Below are 23,083 nucleotides of genomic sequence, written 5' to 3'. Positions count from 1 at the left end.
CCCATACCGAGTCGGAGTCCTCGCCGCAGGAACTGCAGGTTCACTGCTGCATGTCATTCCCCTCTCTCTTTCATTTTCTCTCTCCCCCTTCTTGTCTAAAGCCCGAGACACACCAAGCCGATAATCTGCCGTTGGACAGTCTGGCGAGGTCAGTGACTCGAGTCTGTTCGGTGTGTTCCGTGCCATCGTCAGTCTGAGGGGCTGTCGGCCTTCATCTTGGCCGACCTGACATGTTCAGTCGGAGACAGGACAGTTGGCACTCACCCGGAAATGACGAGCGGAATGAGCGTGACTAGAGTCTCTCAAAATATGACGAAAATCTTTTAAACTGACCTTTGTCGATCTGAAATGAAGACAGATTCAGGAACTGCATGGCCCATTTCTCGCTTAAAATGTTTTCAGAAACATGTTTCAGTGAACTATTTTAGTACAATATGAGATCGTATTCTGAACAAGCCGCCATGACAGTCTGGCTTAGAATTTCAAAACAAATCCACGTGACTCGTTCGTCCAATCAGCTGCCGGTTTTCATTTCTTGGCCAACAATACAGAGTAGCGCCGCCTGCTGCTATGGAGACGTATTACGTTTCTCAAGTCGGTGTCGCCACAGTGTCTTCCGAGGCAGTTTTTTGGACCTCGGGGACCCGACTGATCATTCCGACTGGCTTTCCTGTCGACGGTTGTTCGTCTTGTTGGTGTGTCTCGGCTTTAAGCTGTCCTATCGAATAAAGGCTGAAAATGCCCAAAAAATAATCTTTTAAAAAAAATTAAATACTTGCTTATTACTATTAGAAAGTGGTAAAAACATTTGTTACCACACACTGGTAGTAAAAACACAGGTTTGGTTTGCCATAAAAGTCCACAGAAACTTCAAATAAATTCAAACTGTTTTTGCACATCTGGCTGTTCGGACAGGTAGTCAAATTTTTACCATGACTGCAGCAGAGATTTACAGTGGGTACGGAAAGTAAGTTCCCAAGAAGACTCATGGCTGTACTAGCTCAAAAGGGTGTTTCTACTCAATACTGAGCAAAGGGTCTGAATACTTATGACCATGTGATATTTCAGTTTTTCTTTTTTTTTTTATTCTACATTTCTGTTTTTTTCTGTCAAGATGGGGTGCTGAGTGTACATTAATGATAAAATAAAATGAACTGTTTTGATTTTAGCAAATGGCTGCAATGAAACAAAGAGTGAAAAATGTAAAGGGGTCTGAATACTTTCCGTACCCACTGCAGATATTATTCAGGAGCTGCACTCACTGTAGCTTGTGAAGGTATTACTTCAGCGTAGCCTGCTTGAGTCACCTAACATGGATAATTCAGCTGGCAACAGTTGCCAGAGCACTGAGGGATGTCTTATATCATCTTGCCTTAGCCTGAGGGCTGTGAATGAGACCAGGGGCTCCTGGAAAGAAGATGGTGGAGAGAAGGGAAGGGAGCTCTCTCTCAGATGAAAGTATATGCCTGTGTGTAACTGCGTAGGCTGCTCAAGAGAAGAAAATTCCTCTCTTATTTTCTTGTCTTTTGTTCTTTTGCCAGATTTTTTGTCCAAAGGTGTTAACAGCCACTTCTAAATCAGTTACTGGTATACAAATCCCTCCTGGATTTTGTGGCCTTTTTTGAGATTATTGTGGCCCAAAATGTTGATAAAAGTTGCGATGTTTGTAGAAGTTTTGTGAAGATGCAAGAGACCATGAAAATTGCAAAAAAAAAAAAAAAAGTGGCGATTTATTTTTCCGGAGAATAAAACTATTCTGGACTGAGTTTTCCTAGTAATCTTACCAAAAAGGCTCAGGATGCTACAAATGTTGGGATAATATGAATATGGCTGGTGGATTTAAGAGAAAAAATCCTGCATGGTCCGTGGCTGTCAGCGTCACATACTGACGCAAAGTCTGGCACTGCTGTGATTGGTTGAAGTCACGGGAAACTCTGGTTATTGGTCAAATTTGCGGTAAAGTTGCGGTGATTGGTCAAAATTGTGAGTCATACCGAATTCACGGTGATTGGTTGAATTTGCGTGAATTGTTGTAAGGAACGAAATCCTGGAGGAACTGATATGCAGTACACCTAACACTGCCTCTCTGGCAGGAGAGTGCTTAGCCCCAGTTTTACACTGTGCTATGTGAGACAGTGTGCCGGTGCATCCGTGTACTCTCCATCTTCCCCTGCCAATAGCTGTCAAGCAGGGAAAGTCGGTCAGTGTCTCAGTCATTTCGGCCAGAAAGCGTTTGTTCTGTGCTTCATCTTTGAAGAGTCACACACTATTCTACTTACTGTTTACACCTTTGGGCCTTAGAAATGACCATTACTGGAACACAAGGAGGCTGAAATACACCATGATTTCTACAAATACATGCAGTGCAGTGATTATATAAGTGTGAGTGTATGTGTCAATACATATATCTATAAAAAAAAAACTTAACTTGTGAGGACCATCCACTGACAGTATTATTGCAACTAATTAATTTCAAGGCTTATAAAAGCATTGAACTTAAAGTTGCTCTGTGGACAAAGCTATGTTTACATTCAGTTTTTTTTTCTCACCAAAACGCATTGCATGTGTCCTTGAGGTGTGACACACGTTTCCTTACCTTCCTCGTAAACATTTGTACATTTTTCTTAAACATTTAGAAACCATCCATGTTTACTCTGGCCAACAACCTTCTTTTCATTCACCTTTTGCTGGCACAATGCTCTATCGGTTGAGTATGAAACCATCAGCAGCAATGTGTATCTCATCACCTTTTTACTATATGTGTGCACATTTGTCCTCCTGCACATGGTCATAGAGTACTATATGATATACAGTATAAACAAAACCGCACCGTTAGAGGTTAAAAACTTCACATTGTACCTTTTATGCATTAACACTGGCAATATTCTATATTTTTGTAAGTGCCAACAAATCCCATGAAAAGACCAAAACCAACAATGTGTTAGTCTGTCTATGTATGTGACTATTTTCTGGGATTTTATAGATGAACAATTAATTGATAAACCAAAGAAACAGAGTCCGTCAGTACTGAAAACGATCATCAGCCCTGATATTTATTTTGATCTGGTTTATTACACCACACCCTGCAGTTCTTCAGTGTCTGCACCAGTCTGGCTGAGACACCTTTATCTGACCATACCCCAACCTTGCTTGACCTCAAATAGCTCAGTACCCGAACCCTGATTCTAATCTTTGCTGTAACCCAAACAGGGTTTGGTACATTTGGTCCTTTTAAGGCTACAACTACAAAGAACACAGAAAAGGCACATATGCAGTGTTTTTCTCAGCTGCAACACGGGGGCAAAGACTCCCTCATCATCCTGTTCATTATTTATTCAGAGGTATTTGACGGAATTAATAATGCAGCAAGATAAATTCATAAGCATTAGGTTGTCTGCATAGCTGTCTGAATCTATTCTTTCTCCCCTACCTCTATCTTCTTCTCTCCCTCTTACAGTCATAAAGAGGACTCCCACTGAGCTTTTAAATGCATGCTTATGTAAACCACTTCTTCTGCTTTGACTCACCCACACATCCCCATTTGACTGTATGCTCTCTCCATCTCCCTCTCCCTTTGTTTTAATTCCCTGTTCATCTTTCTTTAGTCTGTTTCTCCTTTAATGTATGTCTTTGTTTTTCTCTGTTGCTTCATCTTCTGTATCTACGGCTGATCATGTTTGTAGACTTTCTCTTTTTTTCTCCCTTCCATTCAGATTTTGACACACATGTCATACAGTATTTGGATTGCATCTACTGTAAAAAAAAAGATTCAACTGCATTACATTTTCACCTGACATCCACCTCCAGTATAGTGGAGACTCATTACGTTTACATACAAAGTAGTTTTTATTGAGCCCAAATGCACTGGGGAACACTTACTGTATGGAGGTGGTTTGAGAGAGAAAATTGTTAATCATTGATGATTTGGTTTGTTTAAGCTTGGACTCATTCATTTCATCCAGTTTCAATTTGATCACCTAGAATGCATTTTTATTACAAGAAGAAAAATGCCTCCAAATCTCCTCTCTTTCGTGTGTGTGTGTGTCTGTGTGTCTGTGTGTCTGTGTGTCTGTGTGTCTGTGTGTCTGTGTGTCTGTGTGTCTGTGTGTCTGTGTGTGTGTGTATTCTTTCTCTGCAGTATTGCCAATGGATTTGGTGGGGCTTTGTTTGTCTACCTGAACCGACTGATTGTCCAGTTCATGAGAAAACAGAAGGCCATCAACAGATTCCTCATGAAAAAGTAAGTCTATCCACTTGTGGAAAGTAACTAAGTAAATTTACTCAAGTACTGTAGTTACTGTTTTTACTCCACTACATTTACCCATTGGGTCTTAAAAGTATTTTAAAAAGCATTGAATTTACTATTCTCAAAATAAGTATTTAATTTAATTTACAAATGTCTTACTTTTTTGTCCTTTCATAGGATTAAATAAATACTGTCAAATGTATAAAATGTGTTGAGTGTAACGTTACAATTTACTCTTTGTGGTGCATGGTTTGGTGGGACTTGGATTAGACTAAAGTAGATGTAGTGTTTACATTAGTGAATTGCTTTACGCTCTTGCCTGTGGAGTGTGCGCAAGCTCTTGTACGACTCAGTCAGTTGTCAGGAAAGATGTATCGTTTGTTTGTGGCAGCAGAATCCAAAATACAAGTGGGTTAAGCTTATTCCAGGCATTGGTAAAACAGGCACCACAGCTACTGCTAGCAATATTGGATAAACAAAATGCAGCCAAGGGAGCAGAGCTCTGAAGACTGTTGGCTCTTGTCTCTAGTGACACTCACTGACACACAGCGAGAGTGGATTGTTGCACTTTCTGATCCTAATCTACTGCATGCATTATTGTTTACCTGATTAGCTTCAGTTCAAATATGCTTTTGTGACCCAAACGTTATGTGAGGCCATGGAGAGGGGCTTATGTTATTAGTGTATCCACACACACGCGCGCGCGCACACATACAAGCGCACACACACACACACACACACACACACACACACACACACACACACACCTAACAAAGCTATTCAGTTTTAAATTTTAATGTGACTATTACAATTTTTTTTTTAGGGCTTAAAATCATGCTGATTTTCATTATATCCTGAAGTGAAGTTGGTATTACATTTCATTCTAGTAGTATTACAATGGTCTTAAAAAGTATTAAATTTAACTTGAAACCTGGTGGTACCCTGGTTTTTCACATAAAACCATAAGATATGATATTTATTGTATTTTGTTTCATTTTTTCTCAGACGTCTGCTGTATCCAGCGCTGGTCACTTTACTTATTTCTACACTAACATTTCCCCCTGGCTTTGGACAATTTATGGCTGGAAAGGTAGGTTCTACACCCCCACTCAGCACATACTATTTTGTTTTACACACACTGCACTGCAGCCATAACTGTAATACAAAATAATGTGGAAGGAAGCCTTTGGCAGTATAGGCCTGTAGACCTTATATATCTGCCATGTATTGCACCAAAACACAATGTCTCTAACTCTGAATTTAACACAACAAATGAACTCCTGTAACCTTTGATGTCTTGACTTATGCTTCAAAATGATTTAGATTCCCTACATGATAGAATGTTTTGGTTGTGGTCTTTATGCAACTTTACAGAGCAGCCATGTAATCAAAGCATTTTAGATCATTGTATTGTTTCATGTCTGTGATTGTTTTTATAATGTTCACAACACAAGTTAAAATGTGCTTCTGTGTGTTTGTGTGCATCATCTGTGTATACGGGAGACGTGGATGAGCGTACTGTCCTTTAGCTCCTAGGATGACTCATAAGAGTGTGTGTTTGCATGTGTGTTCTCTGCAATTTCACCCCCTTCATCTGTCTAATTATTAATTATCAGAATTGGAAAAGGAATATTCTGTGCATCCTCAGGCGCACACACTCACACTAACACTAACACTCACACTCACACTCACACTCACACTCCGGGGAGCACACTCTAAATTCTGTATATTAAATCACTCTGTCTTGCTCTCATACTCCGCAGTCATCATTTCTCTGGCTATGGGCGACATTATCACCACCAGTGTCTCCAGCTGTCCCAGCTTTTAAAAACAGCGACAGATAAATTTGTCATCTTACACTCCCTGCCTGCTATCTTAAATCTTCAGTGATGTCTTTTAAGACACTTTCAGCACATCATCTACCCAGTCTGTCATGCAATACCCGTTTGAAGCATTTTTATTCCCAAATTCCATCAGATGCATATGTTCTGATGCAATTTACGATCAGAATAAGGTGAACATCCCACATCACCAAGTCACACTACAGAGAAGCAAAAAATGATTGCATATCAACAGGCGGTCACAAGCACAGAACAAAAGAGAATGGGACATGTTAAACACAAGCTTCCTGGATAGAGAGGAGTACAGGGTCTACTAACATTTAGCAGCACCTTACTGAACATACAGTATTTGGACACCAATTTGAGGTAATGGTGGGATTAGGCAGCTCTAATGCCTGTTGTATTACAGTATTTTACAAAAACCGTATGCAAAACTCTTAAAACAAAATGCCACAGAGAGTAAATCAACCTGAAATTATAAGTGAAGGGAACATAAAATACACTTTTGAAAGGTTACACCTTCGCCTCACCCCTTTGGAAATTGCGCCCTTCGCCAAAGTGATCGTAAAATACTGTAACAAGTAAGTTATTGTATGTAAATTCTTTAGTAAAATAAGAAAAAGTGCTGCAAAACAGCCCACCCATGTTTGCATACATTGATGATGTCACTTCCTGTGGCCTTTAGCTGACCCAGAAGGAGTCTCTGGTGACATTACTGGACAACCGGACGTGGACGAAACAGGGCATCGCTGAGGAGTTCGACTACATTGGACACTCTGAAGCCTGGAAACACCCACAGGTCAACGTCTTCGTCACCCTGGTCCTCTTTATTGTCATGAAGGTAGGAGAAAAACCTACGACAAGATTTTGGGATTTTTAGTAGATATTTAGGTAACTTATGTCAGTAAATGCATAAAAAATGCTCTCCATGCTCTCATTGTGAAAATAAACGTGTCGCTCAGCCTGACAATCACTTTTAATCATCATCTTCCCTCTGGTTACTTTCCTTCTTTATTTTTTCCCCTATACATTGTATATTATTCAACTCTTCCTTCACTTCCTTTATGTACTGTAGAAGGTGTGCTGGTTCAGTTTTTGAAATCCACACAGTATGCTGCTGGTGCCTAAAGTAGCATTAAAGAGTGGCCAGGTTAGCTCAGTTGGTAGAGCAGGCGCACATATATAGAGGTTTAATCCTGCGGGTTCAACTCTGACCCGCGGCCCTTTGCTGCATGTCATTCCTCCTCTCTCTCCCCTTTCATGTCTTCATCTGTCCTGTGGAATTAAAGGCCTAAAATGCCCCAAAAAATAATCTTAAAAGAAAAAAAAGTAGCATTAAAGATAAAGCAAGGTCATAAGGAGAGAGTAAATTGAACATGAAAGTATTATAAATGGGAGGGTTTTGCCCTTTTTATTCAATATTGGACCTGGGATAATGGGAAAGTATTGGAACCGAGCCCATCTCCTCTTGTCACTAGCAAAGAAAGGGAGAGCATGTTAAAATGAAAGCTGGAAAGTGGCGTATCTCCCCCTCACTGTGTTACAAAGTCATGTTCCCAGGAGGCCATTTCAAATTTTGGTCCACTTTGATGCTATATCACTGAGTGATAGAGCTGATGCGATCCATGTAAAATAAAAAATATATAGGAACAGAGCAAAACTTCATACCTCAGTCTTGCACTCATTGTGAATGATTGCTCCTGTTTGCTAATCAGGGTCAAATGAAAGGATTTTAGTGCAGCCTATAGACAGTGTGGCTTGATGAGGATGGTATAACCATGCAACACACATACAGTACATTTCAAGAAAATCTCCTAATTTTCTGCATCAATTAAGTATGGATATTTTAATCTTTCATATGCAATAGTTCTGCATCAGACCCTGCGGTATTGGAACAAATAGCTTGTGAAAAATAATTTCAATGTTTCATGATGCATATTTAATCAGCATATCATATTTTCTGTGGCTCATCTCATTTGTGTTAGATATTTCTAACTTGATTTACTTGCCAATGTTTAAAGCCAACCCTAATTAGAGTCAACAAAGGATTTGAGAAGATTTGGATTTGATAAAATGATATTAAGTATAGCACTTCTTTTATATGATATGTTCTGTTTATGAATGAGGAAAAATGGTCTTTTTGCAGTAATACCTCTGGATCATAGCCAATTTACTTTCTCTTCATAGTTAGGGGTGCTTTAGGGAAAGATGTAAAAAGGAACCAATTGTAGCTATTCTTAAAGATGTGAAGCATAAATTTATTGACATAAAAATAGCCAACTGGTGATTGCAGATATACGGTCTGTAGCCTGTAATGATGTTTAGAACATGTTGTGTATACCATTTATGGCAATGCAACTGTTGACAAGCAATAAAGTGGTTGATGCAATAAAGGTGAGGCAAGGAGACACGGTGCAGAGTCAGTGTAATAACAACAGTGAGAAAAAAATACATGATAGCAAAGCTTAAGGTGCAACACACAAGATCTAAGATCGAAGAATCGGATCTGCTTTTCTATCTTACAGCACGGATTTGCACACAGCTAGACAGGTGTATAACCGCCACTTTGCTGTGGTTTCAATGTAGCAAGATAACTATCCTAGAGTACCCCACATGGTTTATTTCACAGCTCATTTGTGACAGCAAAGTAAAAAGCACATGTAAAGAGCACATACCTGAAGGGCTACATCATTGCTGTTCAATCCTCTGATGGTATTTTAGTGTCAAAAAATGTTAGGAATGTCAGTAAATTGCACAGCAAAAGACATCCATATAAAATCTTTAGATCTCATTTGATTCATTGTTGTTGAGGTAAAAGGCATGAGGAGAAGGTGGATATGTGGTAAATGTATCACTATCTGGCTTCCCCACATCTCAGGGAGTACAAAAAACAACTATCACTGTGTTACAAAGTATTGGAACTCACTGCAATTTTGGCCTTAGGGGAAAAGAAGCTCACCACTTACTATATATTTTTCTCTTACCGGTATATATGAAGTCTCGCAGCCACTCATCTACTTATTTCTCGTGTGTGTGTGTGTGTGTGTGTGTGTGTGTGTGTGTGTGTGTGTGTGTGTGTGTGTGTGTGTGTGTGTGTGTGTGTGTGTGTGTGTGTGTGTGTGTGTGTGTGTGTGTGTGTGTGTGTGTGTGTGTGTGTGTGTGACACAAAGAGAGCCCTGCAAAGTGTGAGTGGGTGCAGAATAGAATGGAGTTATGTGGTTGCTTTTGTGTGTGTTGGTAAGTACAGCAGTTAGCTGCTGGTAGGGATAGAGAAAACATTTTGAAATCTGGTTTTCTTAACTATACCTGCTACATGTGCTTGACATTAACATAACACTCATATGAAATGCGGTTTTGTCAACTAGCATTTACCATTATGACGTAATGTAACTTGTGGCCACTGCCCAGCAAAAGTTACACATTCTCACTTTAAAGCTGCTTTACATGGACTTTTTGTTGTTGTGTGATTTTATGTTTTGGTTTGAAGAAAAATGAGACAATCCTGTCTGGCAGTGTATTTTTCTATTCTACCTCTGAGCGTTGCCAAAGTCAGATATGTTCAAATCCTACCCATCAGTTCCCTTACATGGCAGCTGGATTCTCATGATATCACCTGATCACTTGGGAACCGTGGGATCATGTATCACATGAGAATCCATCTTGTCTGGCTTCAAGAAATGCGTTTGGGTCTGAACTACCTGCTTACCAAATCAATCAGCGTCCAATGAGGAGTTACTGGCAGCTACGGGCGTTGTTTAGGTGTGTGTGACGGCAAATGTGATAGACAGGTGGTTCATCCAATCACCTGACAGGTATTTTTTTTAAATTCCCTGCCATTTTCCATTACCAACAGTTTCCAGTGACTGCTTCTCAAATGGGTCTGTGTAACAAACCATCTGGCTGCTGGTCAGGTTAACACACTGGGGCATAAAACTGAAACCAATAAAATCCTAACTGGATTAATTAAAGAACAAAAAGACCTAAACGCCTCCTTTTTTTTTTTTTTAAACCAAAAATGGTTACGGTAAATAGATGACGTACAACAAACAAATAACTTTGGAAAAAAACATATCCACAGATTGTTGAGTTGAATTACTGCCAAACAACCTGCACTGTAAAATGTAATTTAAAAACATAGTTAAATTAGTACCCAACACTGACCAGAAGCTCCAGTGTCAAAGCTATGTAAGCACAGAACTGATGGTGTGACAGTATGTACTGCAGTAGTGGCAGAAACTGACTCACTGTCTCTTTGTCATTGTTTCTGAACAGTAGGCTACAATAGAGGACGTCTCTTTCAGCCTTGTCACATGTCTCAAAAAGTGACACAAACCAATATTGATTGCTTTATGAAGCCACTTTCACTGAATCAACTTTTCTTGTTGAAACCAAACTATCCATTCTCTTATTCGTGTGTGTGTGTGTGTGTGTGTGTGTGTGTGTGTGTGTGTGTGTGTGTGTGTGTGTGTGTGTGTGTGTGTGTGTGTGTGTGTGTGTGTGTGTGTGTGTGTGTGTGTGTGTGTGTGTGTGTGTGTGTGTGTGTGTGTGTGTGTGTGTGTGTGTGTGTGTGTGTGTGTGTGTGTGTGTGTGTGTGCGTGTGCGTCCCAATCCCATCCTCCTTCTGTCCTTTAGTGAAATGGTCTGATGGCTTTAAGCATTATTCCTCTCACTGTGACAACAAACCTCTGTGTGCGTGTTTGCATTTTCTGTGCATGTATAGGCTAACCCAAGGCAAGTGCAGCTCATCCTATATGTGACATAGAGGTGAGATGTGTAAAGGACAAAAACACACACATATACACACTTTTCTAACTTTAATCACCCACCTGCACAAATCTCATCAAGCTGCTCTCAGCATCTATCCATGGGCATGCACTGACTCACGTCCTTTCTCTCTAACTCACACACACACTCACACACACACACACACGTAGACCCACACACAGGCTGTAACGGCTCTGTCTAATTACAGCCTTTGGTTTTCCTGGATTCAGCCTGGTGATTTTCAGAGGGAAGATTGCTTTCTCCCTCTCCTTCATGGCAATGAAGGTGCATTAGGAGGTCCATGTTGGCAGGTCAGCAAATGAAGCTGCTTTAAATGGGAAGTTGTTGTAAAGTTCACTGCACCTGTTGACATGCAAACTAATTTGGCATGCTGTGTAGATAAATACTATTTTTAGTGGTATGCAATTATCCACATCAACAGCTCTGTGAGGAATGTGTTTATTAATACAGGTGTGTTTGTGTGTGTCCTACAGCCTGAATAAGTACTCACACTGTGTGTGTGTGTGTGTGTGTGTGTGTGTGTGTGTGTGAGAGAGAGAGTGACAGAGAGCTGGCGGGACTGTAATTGGAGTGGGAATAGAAGAAGGGCCCCTGAGGGTCCCCTGAGGCCCCCAGGCGATAGACTGTCCTCTAAATGTGACACACACACACAAGCATAGAGGGCTCCCAGATGACTGACAAATTAAATTGAGTATAAAATGTCCTAAATGTCACAACTGGTACCCTTGACTTGAGTATCCTTCACTTCTCCCTTATACCTCACTTATGCTTTCTTGTTTTTGTTTTCTCTCTTGCACTTCTTTTTAGCCTCTTGTTCACCTTAGTCACCAGAATTTAGCCTTTCTAAAATATGTTAAACAAAAGTAAAGAGGCAAGAAGTGCAGTATACTGTAGGTGCTAAGCTGTGCTGCCCATGCTTTGACTGATGAGTTTTAGAAAACTAATGCTCATATATTTGTATATTGAAGTCACTAATAGATTACTTTTTTGTGCCTACCGCAAAGCGAATGCAGAAGTGCCGTTCACCCGGTTATGAGTTGATGAACCACTGAAACGAGTTTGGAAACATTATTTTAAGGTACATTATTTTGGTGCAAGTTTGCCAGATCGGCTAGCGAATCTGTAGTTCGAATGAGACACAATGAGACATTACGACAGCGGTAATGGACAATTCCGCTTCCAACCTGTAGGGGGACCAAAGCGGGAAAGGTGCTTTAGTGTTGCTTTAAGTGATACTCGTCATTTCGTAGCTACAGCAGTAACCTAGCATTACTTTTCGAAGCCAAGGAACATTTCATACTTTTGTGGGGTTACATGCTACGTTAATAAAAACACAACAACTGTTATACTTTTCCACTGTGTGGAAGCCAGTCCTATTCTACTATACCAGAATGTAGGCTACGGTAGTGGCTCTTTTCTGCTCTTCTAGCGTTTCATTTGCCAAACAAATTGGTTAGTCCTCATTCTAAAAGCATTGTAATGTTTGAAGTAAAACATACTGTTTGAAAATAGAAACAATAAAGCATAACTCTATCATCTGTCTTGCTTTTCCAAGTATTTACAGTAAGCTAAGCAGCTAGGCAGGGTTTTGTTAGAATACAGTCTACATTTTTAAGTTTTTGTACTTACAACATTTTTTTTATTTCATGTCTTCGACATAGATTATAAACCGGTGAGGGTGCTGGCTTTTCACCAGGAACCGCTTTAGCCTTACGATTTTACCATGATATGTATGTAGCCATTTAGCTCGTTAGCTGAAAATGAGAAATGGACAGTTAAAAAAAGAAATGCATTATTATTTTCATTATTTAAAATGTTCTTTTTAGTCTTCCAACCTATATTCTCCACTGAGAGCCATGATGAGAAAGAAATTGAATTAAACAGATGATAAAATATGTTCACGTGTCCTTCAGTAAAATCTGATTAAATTCAAGTTAAGGATTTCCCATAGCTTATCAGTATAGTAGTGATCAATTATATGATAAAGTTTACTTACTTTAACCACGCCGTATCTATTGGTTATCTGTTTGCTTTAATGAAAGGCCAATACTCACCTGAACTAAACCTGCAGTTCTAGGTGTTACAGTAGGAACAGGTGCTATAGGTAAGTAGTACAGCAGCTCATGTCTTGCAATATTAAAATTATAACCTCAAGTCTACAGCTCTACAGAAAAAGATAAATGTATTCACCTGAACAAATTATACAGAAATATCACAATGCCAAGGTTACGTTGCATCATTCCCTATGGTCTTTCACTAAGGCTTAATCAGTTTCATGTTCTCTGTATTTGAAACATTTTGCTCAAGAGTCACAAGTATCATATTCTTAACATCTGAGAAGTAGCAGAGGGAAGCTTATCTTTTTCTTGTACATTCCTTATTAACAAGTTATTGTAATTAATTGGTTAACAAGTGAAAAACACTTGTTTAACTTAAGAATTGTAATGACTTAATCTGAATAATGTTAAAACTTACCAAAGTCTACTAAAATTCAAATTGTGTTCACCAAATCAGTGTGATGTGAATCTCGGGATCAAAATGATTTAAAAAAAAAAAAAAAAATGTTGGTATTTCATTGGCATGAGCGCAACAATTTATACAGTTCAGTAGTTCAGGAAAAATACAGCGGCCTGGTGGTCAACTGTAGCCCTGATTTTCCATTCAATTTTTGTATTGCCCCGACAACAGCCCCAGATCAGAGGGGGAGGGATCACCTGTACCAACTCATGCATGGTATTACATCATGTTCTGCGTCACTTCTCACATACTCATCGGGGATTACTCCTGGTGAAAGTTCTTGTAGTGTGTGAAGCCATGTCGCCGGTCAGTCAAGTAGTGTGAAAACAACAAGGACTTTAAGACTCCTGATTACAGGACAGAAAGTTGTGTAGTGTGAACAGTACAGTGATCTGATGACTTTGAAGGTGTTTGGTGTTTTAAGCCCCCAACGTCGTATTCCAGGCAGCGCTGCCTGGAAGGAACTAGGATTAGGCAATGGTTAGGGTTAGGTGCCTTGAAGTTGACGTTGGGGGCTTAAAACACTATCGAGCAACTTTGAAAGACATGTACTGTGAATTTAGCTTAAGCTGGCGTCGACATCCTCTGTTACAACAACCCTCATTGCTGGGTTCCCTAATACGACTACTGACACAAAATGTATACTTTTTTTTTGTCTGCTGATGTTTGACGACGACTTTAAGCTCTGCCTAATTCTTTTTTTTACTCTTGGGTGACATGTTTGTGCAAAACAGGTAGCCATTTATAGTAATTTAGGGGCATCAGCCATGCTGCTGATCAAAGCTCAAACCTACTCATGTGCAGGTGGACTTCAAGTTGAAAAGAGCAAAGTTTACAATCACATTGGTAGATTAGCTCTTCTTTTGAGGTTCTGACCTGCTCATTAAACTAAGCATAGCCGCTGATTAGGTTCTCACATGAAGCAAATTAAAGCGATGTTATAATCAGGACAGCACATTGCAGTTGCTCTTTAATAATTGCCATGCACCACATGAAATATCTAAACACGTACAGGGTGTCAGAGAAAATTCTTTTGTCAGTCAATTTTGACCTAAACAGAACTAAGACCCAAGTCGCGTTTAAATCCGACTGGAATTATAAGACGAGACGATAAGACAGTTGTAATGTCTACTTCTGAAATCTGAGTCACATGTATTAACTGAATTTAATAAATGTTTTCTTCTAAAATAGTTTAGCCCTAAAGCAGCTCTATAACTTATAAGTCTCATTAAATCCAACGTCAAAATTTATGTGGTTCATTACAAAATGTTTAATTGGATTTTAATGTAGAAGGTTTTTACTTCGTTCATTTGTTTTTTAAGAACCTCCAGGATTTTGAACCAACAACCCAATCGAGTCTTGGCTGGCTTTTCTTGCCTGAAGGCTTCTGCTTCCTCTGATAGTTTATCAGAGTCCTCCTTCAGTCCGAGGTCGAAAGTCCTCATAAATTTTGATGGCCATGCACTACCTCAGTCAGATGTACACTTAGATTACATACGACTAGATTACATTAAACTTTAATGATTCCTCCGGGGGAAAGTGAGTCATAGGTGCTTCAAAGAATTGGATATAGCAATAGCTACAGTAGGCGGACATAAATAGTAATGGTGCAAATAAAGGGTATATAGAAATGTGTCCTGAAATGCTAATGTCTCGTTAAAAATGATCAACTCTCAATTATATGGTCATATCATGTCCGTAAAAAGTCTTTACGGAATCAGACATTAAAACCATCCACCTGATTTTATCCTTGAATAGTAAATGTGTTGTGGACTTTGGCTTAAAGGCCTTGGGTTATAACCATTGAGTTATACATCAAATCATGCTGATTTTGTTTGGTAGGTAGGTTTTGATGGCGTGACATTGATGCAGTTTCCTAACAGTTATGTTTTAGACAAATGGTCAAGCTGTTTAGTTTTCTCTCTGGGCTCCAGCCTTACACAATGAGACATAGTTGATTATATACTGTTGGCTATATATAAAACATGTATTATCAGGCTGGAAGGAGCAGAATCAAGGATACAATGACTCCCTTCTCATGCACGTCTTTATGACAACTGCAGTATAATGTATAAAAGTGAATGAAACTGCACATTTGGTTGGTATTTCTTGTGTTGGCCTAACCAATTTTTTGGCTTTTAAACTATTTAAATAGCATGGTTTGGATACCTTATCAATACAAAACACTGCCAGACAAAAGACACGGCACAATTGCTAATTTTCAAATCAAGAAATGTACAGTTAAATGTGTACAGAGTATACTGTACTGTATAATGATAAAAGAAGAATGATAATGCCTAAAGTGCAACACAAAGTTCTCTTGTGCGTGCTTGTGTGCATTATTATGTAAATTAGTAGCTGTTTTAGATTACACTATACTGCATGAGGTAAAAGGGACAGATTTTTGTAGGTGCTCTAAACTAACAGGAAGTCTGTTATTGTAGTTTTGACCACTGATTTGTTCTGCTTATCAGCACGGTCAATAGTTGCAGCAGTGGCTGTGACACACAGCTCGGGCAGGCAATTAATGTACTACAATTTGCGTCAGAAAACAAAACTCAGTCAAATCTGAACACACAGATATGATGTGCATAGTTTTAGATTTATTGTGAGCAAATAAAGGAATATAAATCCACTAGTGTTCATTTTTTCAACTATTTTACTTTCAGTCATATTTTGTCAACCTCCTTATTCATTTTTTGCCAATTTTTTGTTGACTTAAACCATGGACATTTTTAGTCATATCTTGATCTAGGAAAACCATATATATTTTTTGTTCTTATCTGGAAAACCATGGCCATTTTAGTTTAGTCTTAAAAAATCATGGACAGTTTTGTCTTTGAAACATGCATTTTTGGTCTTCTCTATAGTCAAAGAAAACTATGGGCATTTTAGTATAAGTTTAGTCAGAACTAAGAATGAGCATTTTAGTCAAATTACAGAAAACTGCGTTCAAATAAAATGTCATCCCACTATTTTAGGCTAAAAGAACTGGTACTGAAAATTCACCACAAAATAACAGGTTTTATGAATAAGAATGCAGCTTTGCAGAGAGGGTGTCTGGTCTGATATATATATCCAGACATAAAACATGTTTATGATTTGCATATGTAACATGATTCAGTAATAACTGCTCATTGTCAAGACAAAAAAAAACATTTGTCTTATCATAGAATGCATTACTATATGTACATATGTGACGAGTTATTTGTTTTTAGAGTGCAATTCTCTAAAACAATTTATTATGTTGACATTTCTTTTGTTAGCAACACATTTGAACATGTTTGCTATATTTTTTACGAGCAATTATATAATTCAGCAATTGTGTTTCAACAAACCTATAAAAATTATTGTTTGGGGACATTTTTATGATCGTTACTACACACGTGTGATCAACTGCACTGTAGAGCCTTTAGTAAACACTTCAGTTGACAGCTGGATTCAGTACTGTGGGTTTCATGGCTGATTGTAAATTTACAACTGGATTAAATTGCATTGTTCTCCGCTTAGTGTGGGATGAGCTGTACCACAGACAAACGCACATACTCTCCTCAGAGTTCATGGTTTCTGTAATAAAGTTAAGCCTATGTTATGAGTTTCTAGATCCTTTTATACCTTTCTAGCTCTTATTGAGGTTTTACTGGCTGGGTGAAAGAGAAAGAATAAGAGAGGAAGAGATGGAAGAGGAAGGACAATCCAATAGAATTATTATAAAAATTATTCCCATGACTTATTTTCCCATGAGGCTCATTTTGTGTATTCAACTAGTTGTGTGTCTGTTACTCTCCAGCGACTGGCAGCGTTGAGCTCTGATTTTTGTCACTGAGTCAGTGTCATGATGTGTGCGTGGGTGTGTGTGAACACCTACGCACATATGTGTGTACATGCAGTGTGGGTTGTGAAAACGGCGGCAGTGTAGGGTTACAGAAGGAGATCCATTACTTCACCATGGCAGCCGGCCTTAATTACAGCTAACTATAGACAGAGCAGAGGGAGTGGTAAGAGAGGGAGAGAACGGAAGGCATGGAGAGAGACGGAGCAATGAGTGTAATTACAAAGTCTATTTGAAACCATGAGATTTTTACAGCGATTGAGGTTTGTGTAACGGCTTATATAATACTGTACTTTTTGATGATTGATGGATCTTTCTTACCTTTGCCCCATGTTAACAATTTCCGTGCTATGCTAACTTCTTTATGTATACAGTAGAACCATGAGAGTGGTATCGATCTTCTCATCGAACTCTCAGCAAGAAATCGAATAAGTGTATTTCCCCAAATGTGCATCTGCTCCTTTTTAAAGATTAACTTAACAACCCCTGAAAATCCTGTATTCGCTGACCTCCAGTGGTTTAAATTCTCACCTTGCAGCAAAAGCAAAGACAAAAGCAGTATATTTAAAAGACTTAAGAAGCACATAAGTGTAGGAATGACCATCTCTAAATGACCTCAGGGAAAGCAATGGAAAACAGAAAGGGTTTCAAAGTCTTCAGATTGAGCTTGAAGCAACATGTTGCCACACATCACAAATTTCGCAAATTTGGCCTGTTAGATTGTTTTGCATTGTTTATTTACTCCATTGAAGTCATAAAACCTTAAAATAAGTGTGTAGTTTTCTTGCAAGTTAATGATGAAATGCTGATCATGACCTAAAAATTAGCTTAGTCAGTGTTGTCCATGTCGAACGTCAAAGATATAATGATGGATCATATATTTACTGTAGGATTGATCAGTACACTGGCTGTGCACTTTAAACAGAATTTTAATGACACCTCTAATCTAAGATCTATAACGAGTCCATACTAGTATGTGTGAACGTTATTTTTGATCATTATAGTTTTAATACAGTCTAATCAGTTAGTGCAGGTTTTTCTTCCACAAAAATAAGCATGTTGGCCTTTTAAGACTTATATCTGTGGAACTTATATGGAAGCTTATATTAGGTATACACATACACACACACACACACACACACACACACACACACACACACACACACACACACACACACACACACCTTACGATAATGCTCACACATTGTCAGTGGTGACATTTCCCTTTTTGTTTGTCTTTCCTAATTAGAAGTCTCTCCCGCTCCCTTTGCACAGTGTCGGCCAATAGGCAGAGCCCGTTCATTACCCAGGGTTCATTTCAGGGTCTTTGTCAAATGAAGAGTGAAAGTGACAGCTCAATCTAACCTCAGCAATAAGCTCCGCATGGCCGCCTCCTCACTGCTGGTAGAGGATTCAGCTTGGCTATCATCTAGGGGCACACAGGATGGTACTCTGAAGCTAATTGAAATGCCACCCTTTTCTTTTTTTATGTCTTCTCTTTCTTTATCTCCCTCTTTTTTGTCTCTTAGTTCTGGATGTCTGCCCTGGCCACCACCATTCCAGTGCCCTGCGGAGCCTTCATGCCAGTATTTGTCATTGGTAAGAAGCAACTAGCCTTGTATGCTTGTATTTGTGTGTGTGTTAGACCAGTGAAGGTAGTTATTGCTGAGAGCTGCATGAGAAGATTGATGCAACTCTCGAATATGAGTTTATAATCTTTTTCCCTAAAACGTCAAACTATTTCTTTCACTTAAGAGGAGTGATAAAATGTACTATTCATGTGAACTGTAATATTCTTAAATTTTACTTTCAGCAACAAAGCGTAATTCCCAATATATTGAACCATTCCTACAGCTGAAATCAGAGTTTCTTAAAGACTTTATTACATCACCACTCTGCAGTGTTATTCCTTTGTAAATAATTTTTAGCTTCAAACATCTAGCTAGTTGGTGTAAGAAATAGCAGAGACACAAGTCATTTTTACTTGATATAAGTGGAAATATAAACCTTAGCAATGCAATATATGCTATTCATAGAATACAAAACTGTTAGTTATTGTTGCCAGTATTAAGGCCAGTAATGATTGTAGTCTCTGTGTCTTTGTGCATGTGTCAGGGGCAGCTTTTGGTCGTCTGGTTGGAGAAAGCATGGCAGCCTGGTTCCCAGATGGCATTCACACAGATGGTACCATCTACCCCATAGTGCCAGGAGGCTACGCTGTCGTGGGTAGGTTAAACACACAATCATGGCACCTATCACTCTACATTCTCACTTTCTTGACTACTCTTCTCTACTCTTGAGTACTTTCTAATGTTTTTCTTTTACTTTTTTCATAAAAGCCATTTTCAGTTTTTTCTCCAACTTATACAAACCATTTTGTCAGATTCAAATCATTAATATTGGGGGTTGTGGCAGTTTTGGGACCTTCACAAAAATATTTCTCACTTATAACCACCTTGAGTGCTTTCAAATGATTCAATCTTTTCAAGATGGTAACTGTGCACACATTTTTATCTACTTCTCATTAGCTTTCTGTGAGGCATCGGTGCTTCCACTTAAGTAAAATATTTTATGAAAATGAATCAAGATAAATATTCCCTACAGCCCAATGCCTCAATGTACAGCTTCAAGTTAAGACTCTAAAGGGACCATGATTAAACAGACAGACCGAATTGAATTACATTCACAAGATCACTGGACAAGACTTAGCAAAATGAAATAAAAATTGGCTGCAAAACAGCTCAGACACCAGCTGATGAAACAACAAACTTTCACATCTCATAGTGCTGCTGTGTTCATGTCCCACTTAACCGTTTGGGAAGTTGAAAATGTAACTTGTTGCATAATTTAAAACTTCTGCTAAGAAATAGTAATTTTAGCCTTGTCATTACTTTGTTTCTGTTAGTTACATGAGTCTCAACCTTGTTTCATCTCGGTTTGATTTAACTGTATTAGATAAAAAATTTCAGTATGATGCACTTGATATAATTGATTTAATTAATAAATATGAAAATTGAGAAAATATGAGCGTTCTCACTGGGATTTTACAGTGAAGCAACTTCAAGAAATGTTGAGTTTGCTTAACCTTCATATTTTCCTTGGGTCAAATTTGACCCGTTTTCAAAGTTTCTTTTAACCAAATTCCCCCAAAATAACATGGATGGTTCCATAAGACGCTCTTCACAAAGGGAATTAAAGATCAGATCTCTATTTTCATAGAATTTTGTGTGTTGTATTCAATTTTATAGCATTATCCTGACTAAACTTTGACAGATCTGTGATTAGCCATTACCGTCATTCCTCTGATCTTAACCATTAGTCAAAATCATTCATAATTTCAGTTTTTTTCTTACACAAAAATTAGACAATTTCATATAAATGAGGTTTATTGACCATGAATTCAAAAAATAAGTGTAAAATGAAAGCTGCAAGCAGCATTGGACGGGCCCTCGCTCCTTGCCCTGGGGGTACTGGCGGACGCAATATCACATGTAGACCACACATTCTAAGTTTCATGTAAATCGGAATAACTTTTGCCAAGATACAACCGTTCCTGTTTTGACACCCACCTACAGGAAGTTGGTCCTCCATAACTTGCGCATTGTTTTAGCTATCAAAATTCTTTTGATAACTTTTTGTCATGAGAGTCCTCTGAGTCTATATGCAAGTTTTCGTGCCGATCGGACTCACGCCCCAGGAGCAGTTAGACAAAGTAGGTTTCCCATATATCAATATTTTGCTGATTATTGAAAAAAAATTAAAACCGTGCCATCTAATGGCCGATTGCCGCTAAGTTTGGCATATATGCTAAACCGGCCATGAGGAACAACCTTTTCAAGTTTTGGGCCAATCGGAATAATTGTTGCCAAGATAACGCAATTTCCTGTCTAGAAAGGAAGTTGCTATAACTTGCGCGTTTTTTCAACTATCTAAATTCTTTGGATAACTTTTTGTCATGATGGTCAACAGATACCACCTGCAAAGATTCAAGAAGATTGAAATCATGGCCTAGGACTAGTTTGAAAGAATGTAAAACACATGAAAAATGCATAACTTAAAAATGGCTGCCTTCTGGTTGGGTGGAGCTAATGAAGGTAAATGGGAAATATGTCCGGAATGATTAGAGCAATATGTGTATTAAATCTGGTGAAGATCGGAGCAAACTATGTCCAAGTTAAGGCCTTCCACGCATTAGGGGCGATGTGGAGCCCACTTACAGGTATGGGCCAAATCGCTGTACAGTCTCGCAAAGTTCCCAGGTGTTTTTGTGGGCGCCAATTTTTGTGAGTTTTCCTATATATTGAGGCCATCAAAAATGTGCCCAAGGGCTAAAACCAACTAGGGGTCGCTATAGAGCAACCATACTACTCCCAAGCTTAAATGTTAATTCCGATGAAAGAGTTTACTATTATGCACATGGCTGCAAAATTTAAGAGTTTTCGTGCATCCTAAAGTCCTCAAACACCGGTTCGTAAAATGCAAAATATCGCACGAAAACCAAGATGGCCGACTTCCTGTGAGGTGGAAAAATTTAAAAAAAATCCTCCATGGACTTCAAGATGAGACCTATGTTCTCTGTATATTAACTTCTCATTTTTTTCAGAATTCCGAAACTCTTTAGGGGTCGCTCAAGCCCAATCACTACAGAACTTTGTAGGTTTTGCCTGACATGTGTGCCCATTTTTGTGAGTTTTCCAGCATGCTAAGCCCCTCAAAAATGCTAGTGAAGGTGCGGAATAAGAATAATCCTTACAAAAACAATACGTCCCTTGTAGTTTCACTGCTTGGGCCCTAACGTAATAAATAGGTCTAGTGGTGAATATACTGGTTTTAATGGAAAAAAAGTGCCAAAAACGTTGAAATAAGCAACAAAAACGTAAAAACAGTGTTTAAAACAGTGTTCATTTTGACCCGGGAGGACAACACAAGGGTTAACAGTTGCTTAATTATGCCAAACTAAAATGTAGATTTCCAACACAGGACTGATAACAACTCTTTAATTTAGTTTTTGGTGGAAACTTTATTTATACTCAGATAATATAAACCAACTTCTCATGATCAAATTACTTACAAGGAAAATGGGTAATTTTTTATGAAAGCAAAATGAAATGTTTTGCATGGAGAAAATTGGCGATGATAAGATGATACATTTTATGCTAGACACATGACTGAAGAAGCAAAGTGAGATGTTACAAAACAAATTCATAAAAAACACATTTTAATGAAGCATTGTGCTTCAACACAGCATGGGCTTTAAAAATAAAAATGTCAGAAGGTTATAGCTCCACTCATGCAGGATTTGTAAGGCGGATACCAATTTCAGCTAATTGTCCATTGTTTTAATTTATTAATTTTTGACTGCGTTTTACTTAAACCCATAACCTAAACAATTTATTTTTCTTCCACTGGGCAAGTATAGAGGATAGAGTTGAACAATAAATGTGTCCGTTGCTGGTTCTGGTGCACAAACTATGTAATGGAGACCCTGTTTCTAAATGACCTTAAACATGTCTTTGGCATTCACATACTACATTTCTTGTTACTTATTGGTAACATAGCCTATACGCTGACACTGATATCTCTGCAATAAGCTAATATTGGTTGATCTATCAGACTGGCCTAGTTATCATTTTAAGTCTAAAGGAAAGATAAGCGTTGATGGTTAAGTAAGGGGTACTCACAAGCAGGTTAAAGTAGATCAGATAAGATTCTGGTTTTATCCAACAGGTGGAACATGCAAAGAATCAGACAGGGCTGCTGTTCTTATTCTTTGTATTCATTGTTATGAACAAAAAATACTTTATCTTGATGTTTTTGGCCTATGACAGAAAAAATCTGTTATGTACTTGCAAACAACAGCTG

The 23,083-nt window shown here is 38.5% G+C and overlaps 1 protein-coding gene across 3 annotated transcripts in view; it reads left to right on the top strand.

Moving 5' to 3' along the window:
* Positions 1 to 23,083, top strand: part of LOC114552224 (chloride channel protein 2) — a 160,366-nt gene that overhangs the window by 91,666 nt on the left and 45,617 nt on the right. For all 3 annotated transcript variants that reach the window (XM_028572872.1, XM_028572871.1, XM_028572870.1), the window contains exons 10-14: positions 4,139 to 4,240; positions 5,252 to 5,336; positions 6,773 to 6,928; positions 18,751 to 18,820; positions 19,337 to 19,447. In XM_028572872.1, coding sequence (XP_028428673.1) covers positions 4,139 to 4,240; positions 5,252 to 5,336; positions 6,773 to 6,928; positions 18,751 to 18,820; positions 19,337 to 19,447 — 524 coding nt within the window. The remainder of the gene's footprint in view (positions 1 to 4,138; positions 4,241 to 5,251; positions 5,337 to 6,772; positions 6,929 to 18,750; positions 18,821 to 19,336; positions 19,448 to 23,083) is intronic.

This window comes from Perca flavescens, chromosome 3, assembly GCF_004354835.1.
Source record: "Perca flavescens isolate YP-PL-M2 chromosome 3, PFLA_1.0, whole genome shotgun sequence".
NCBI lineage: Eukaryota > Metazoa > Chordata > Actinopteri > Perciformes > Percidae > Perca > Perca flavescens.
The sequence above is the reverse complement of the archived record's forward strand: the minus strand, read 5'-3'. Positions and strand labels throughout refer to the sequence as shown.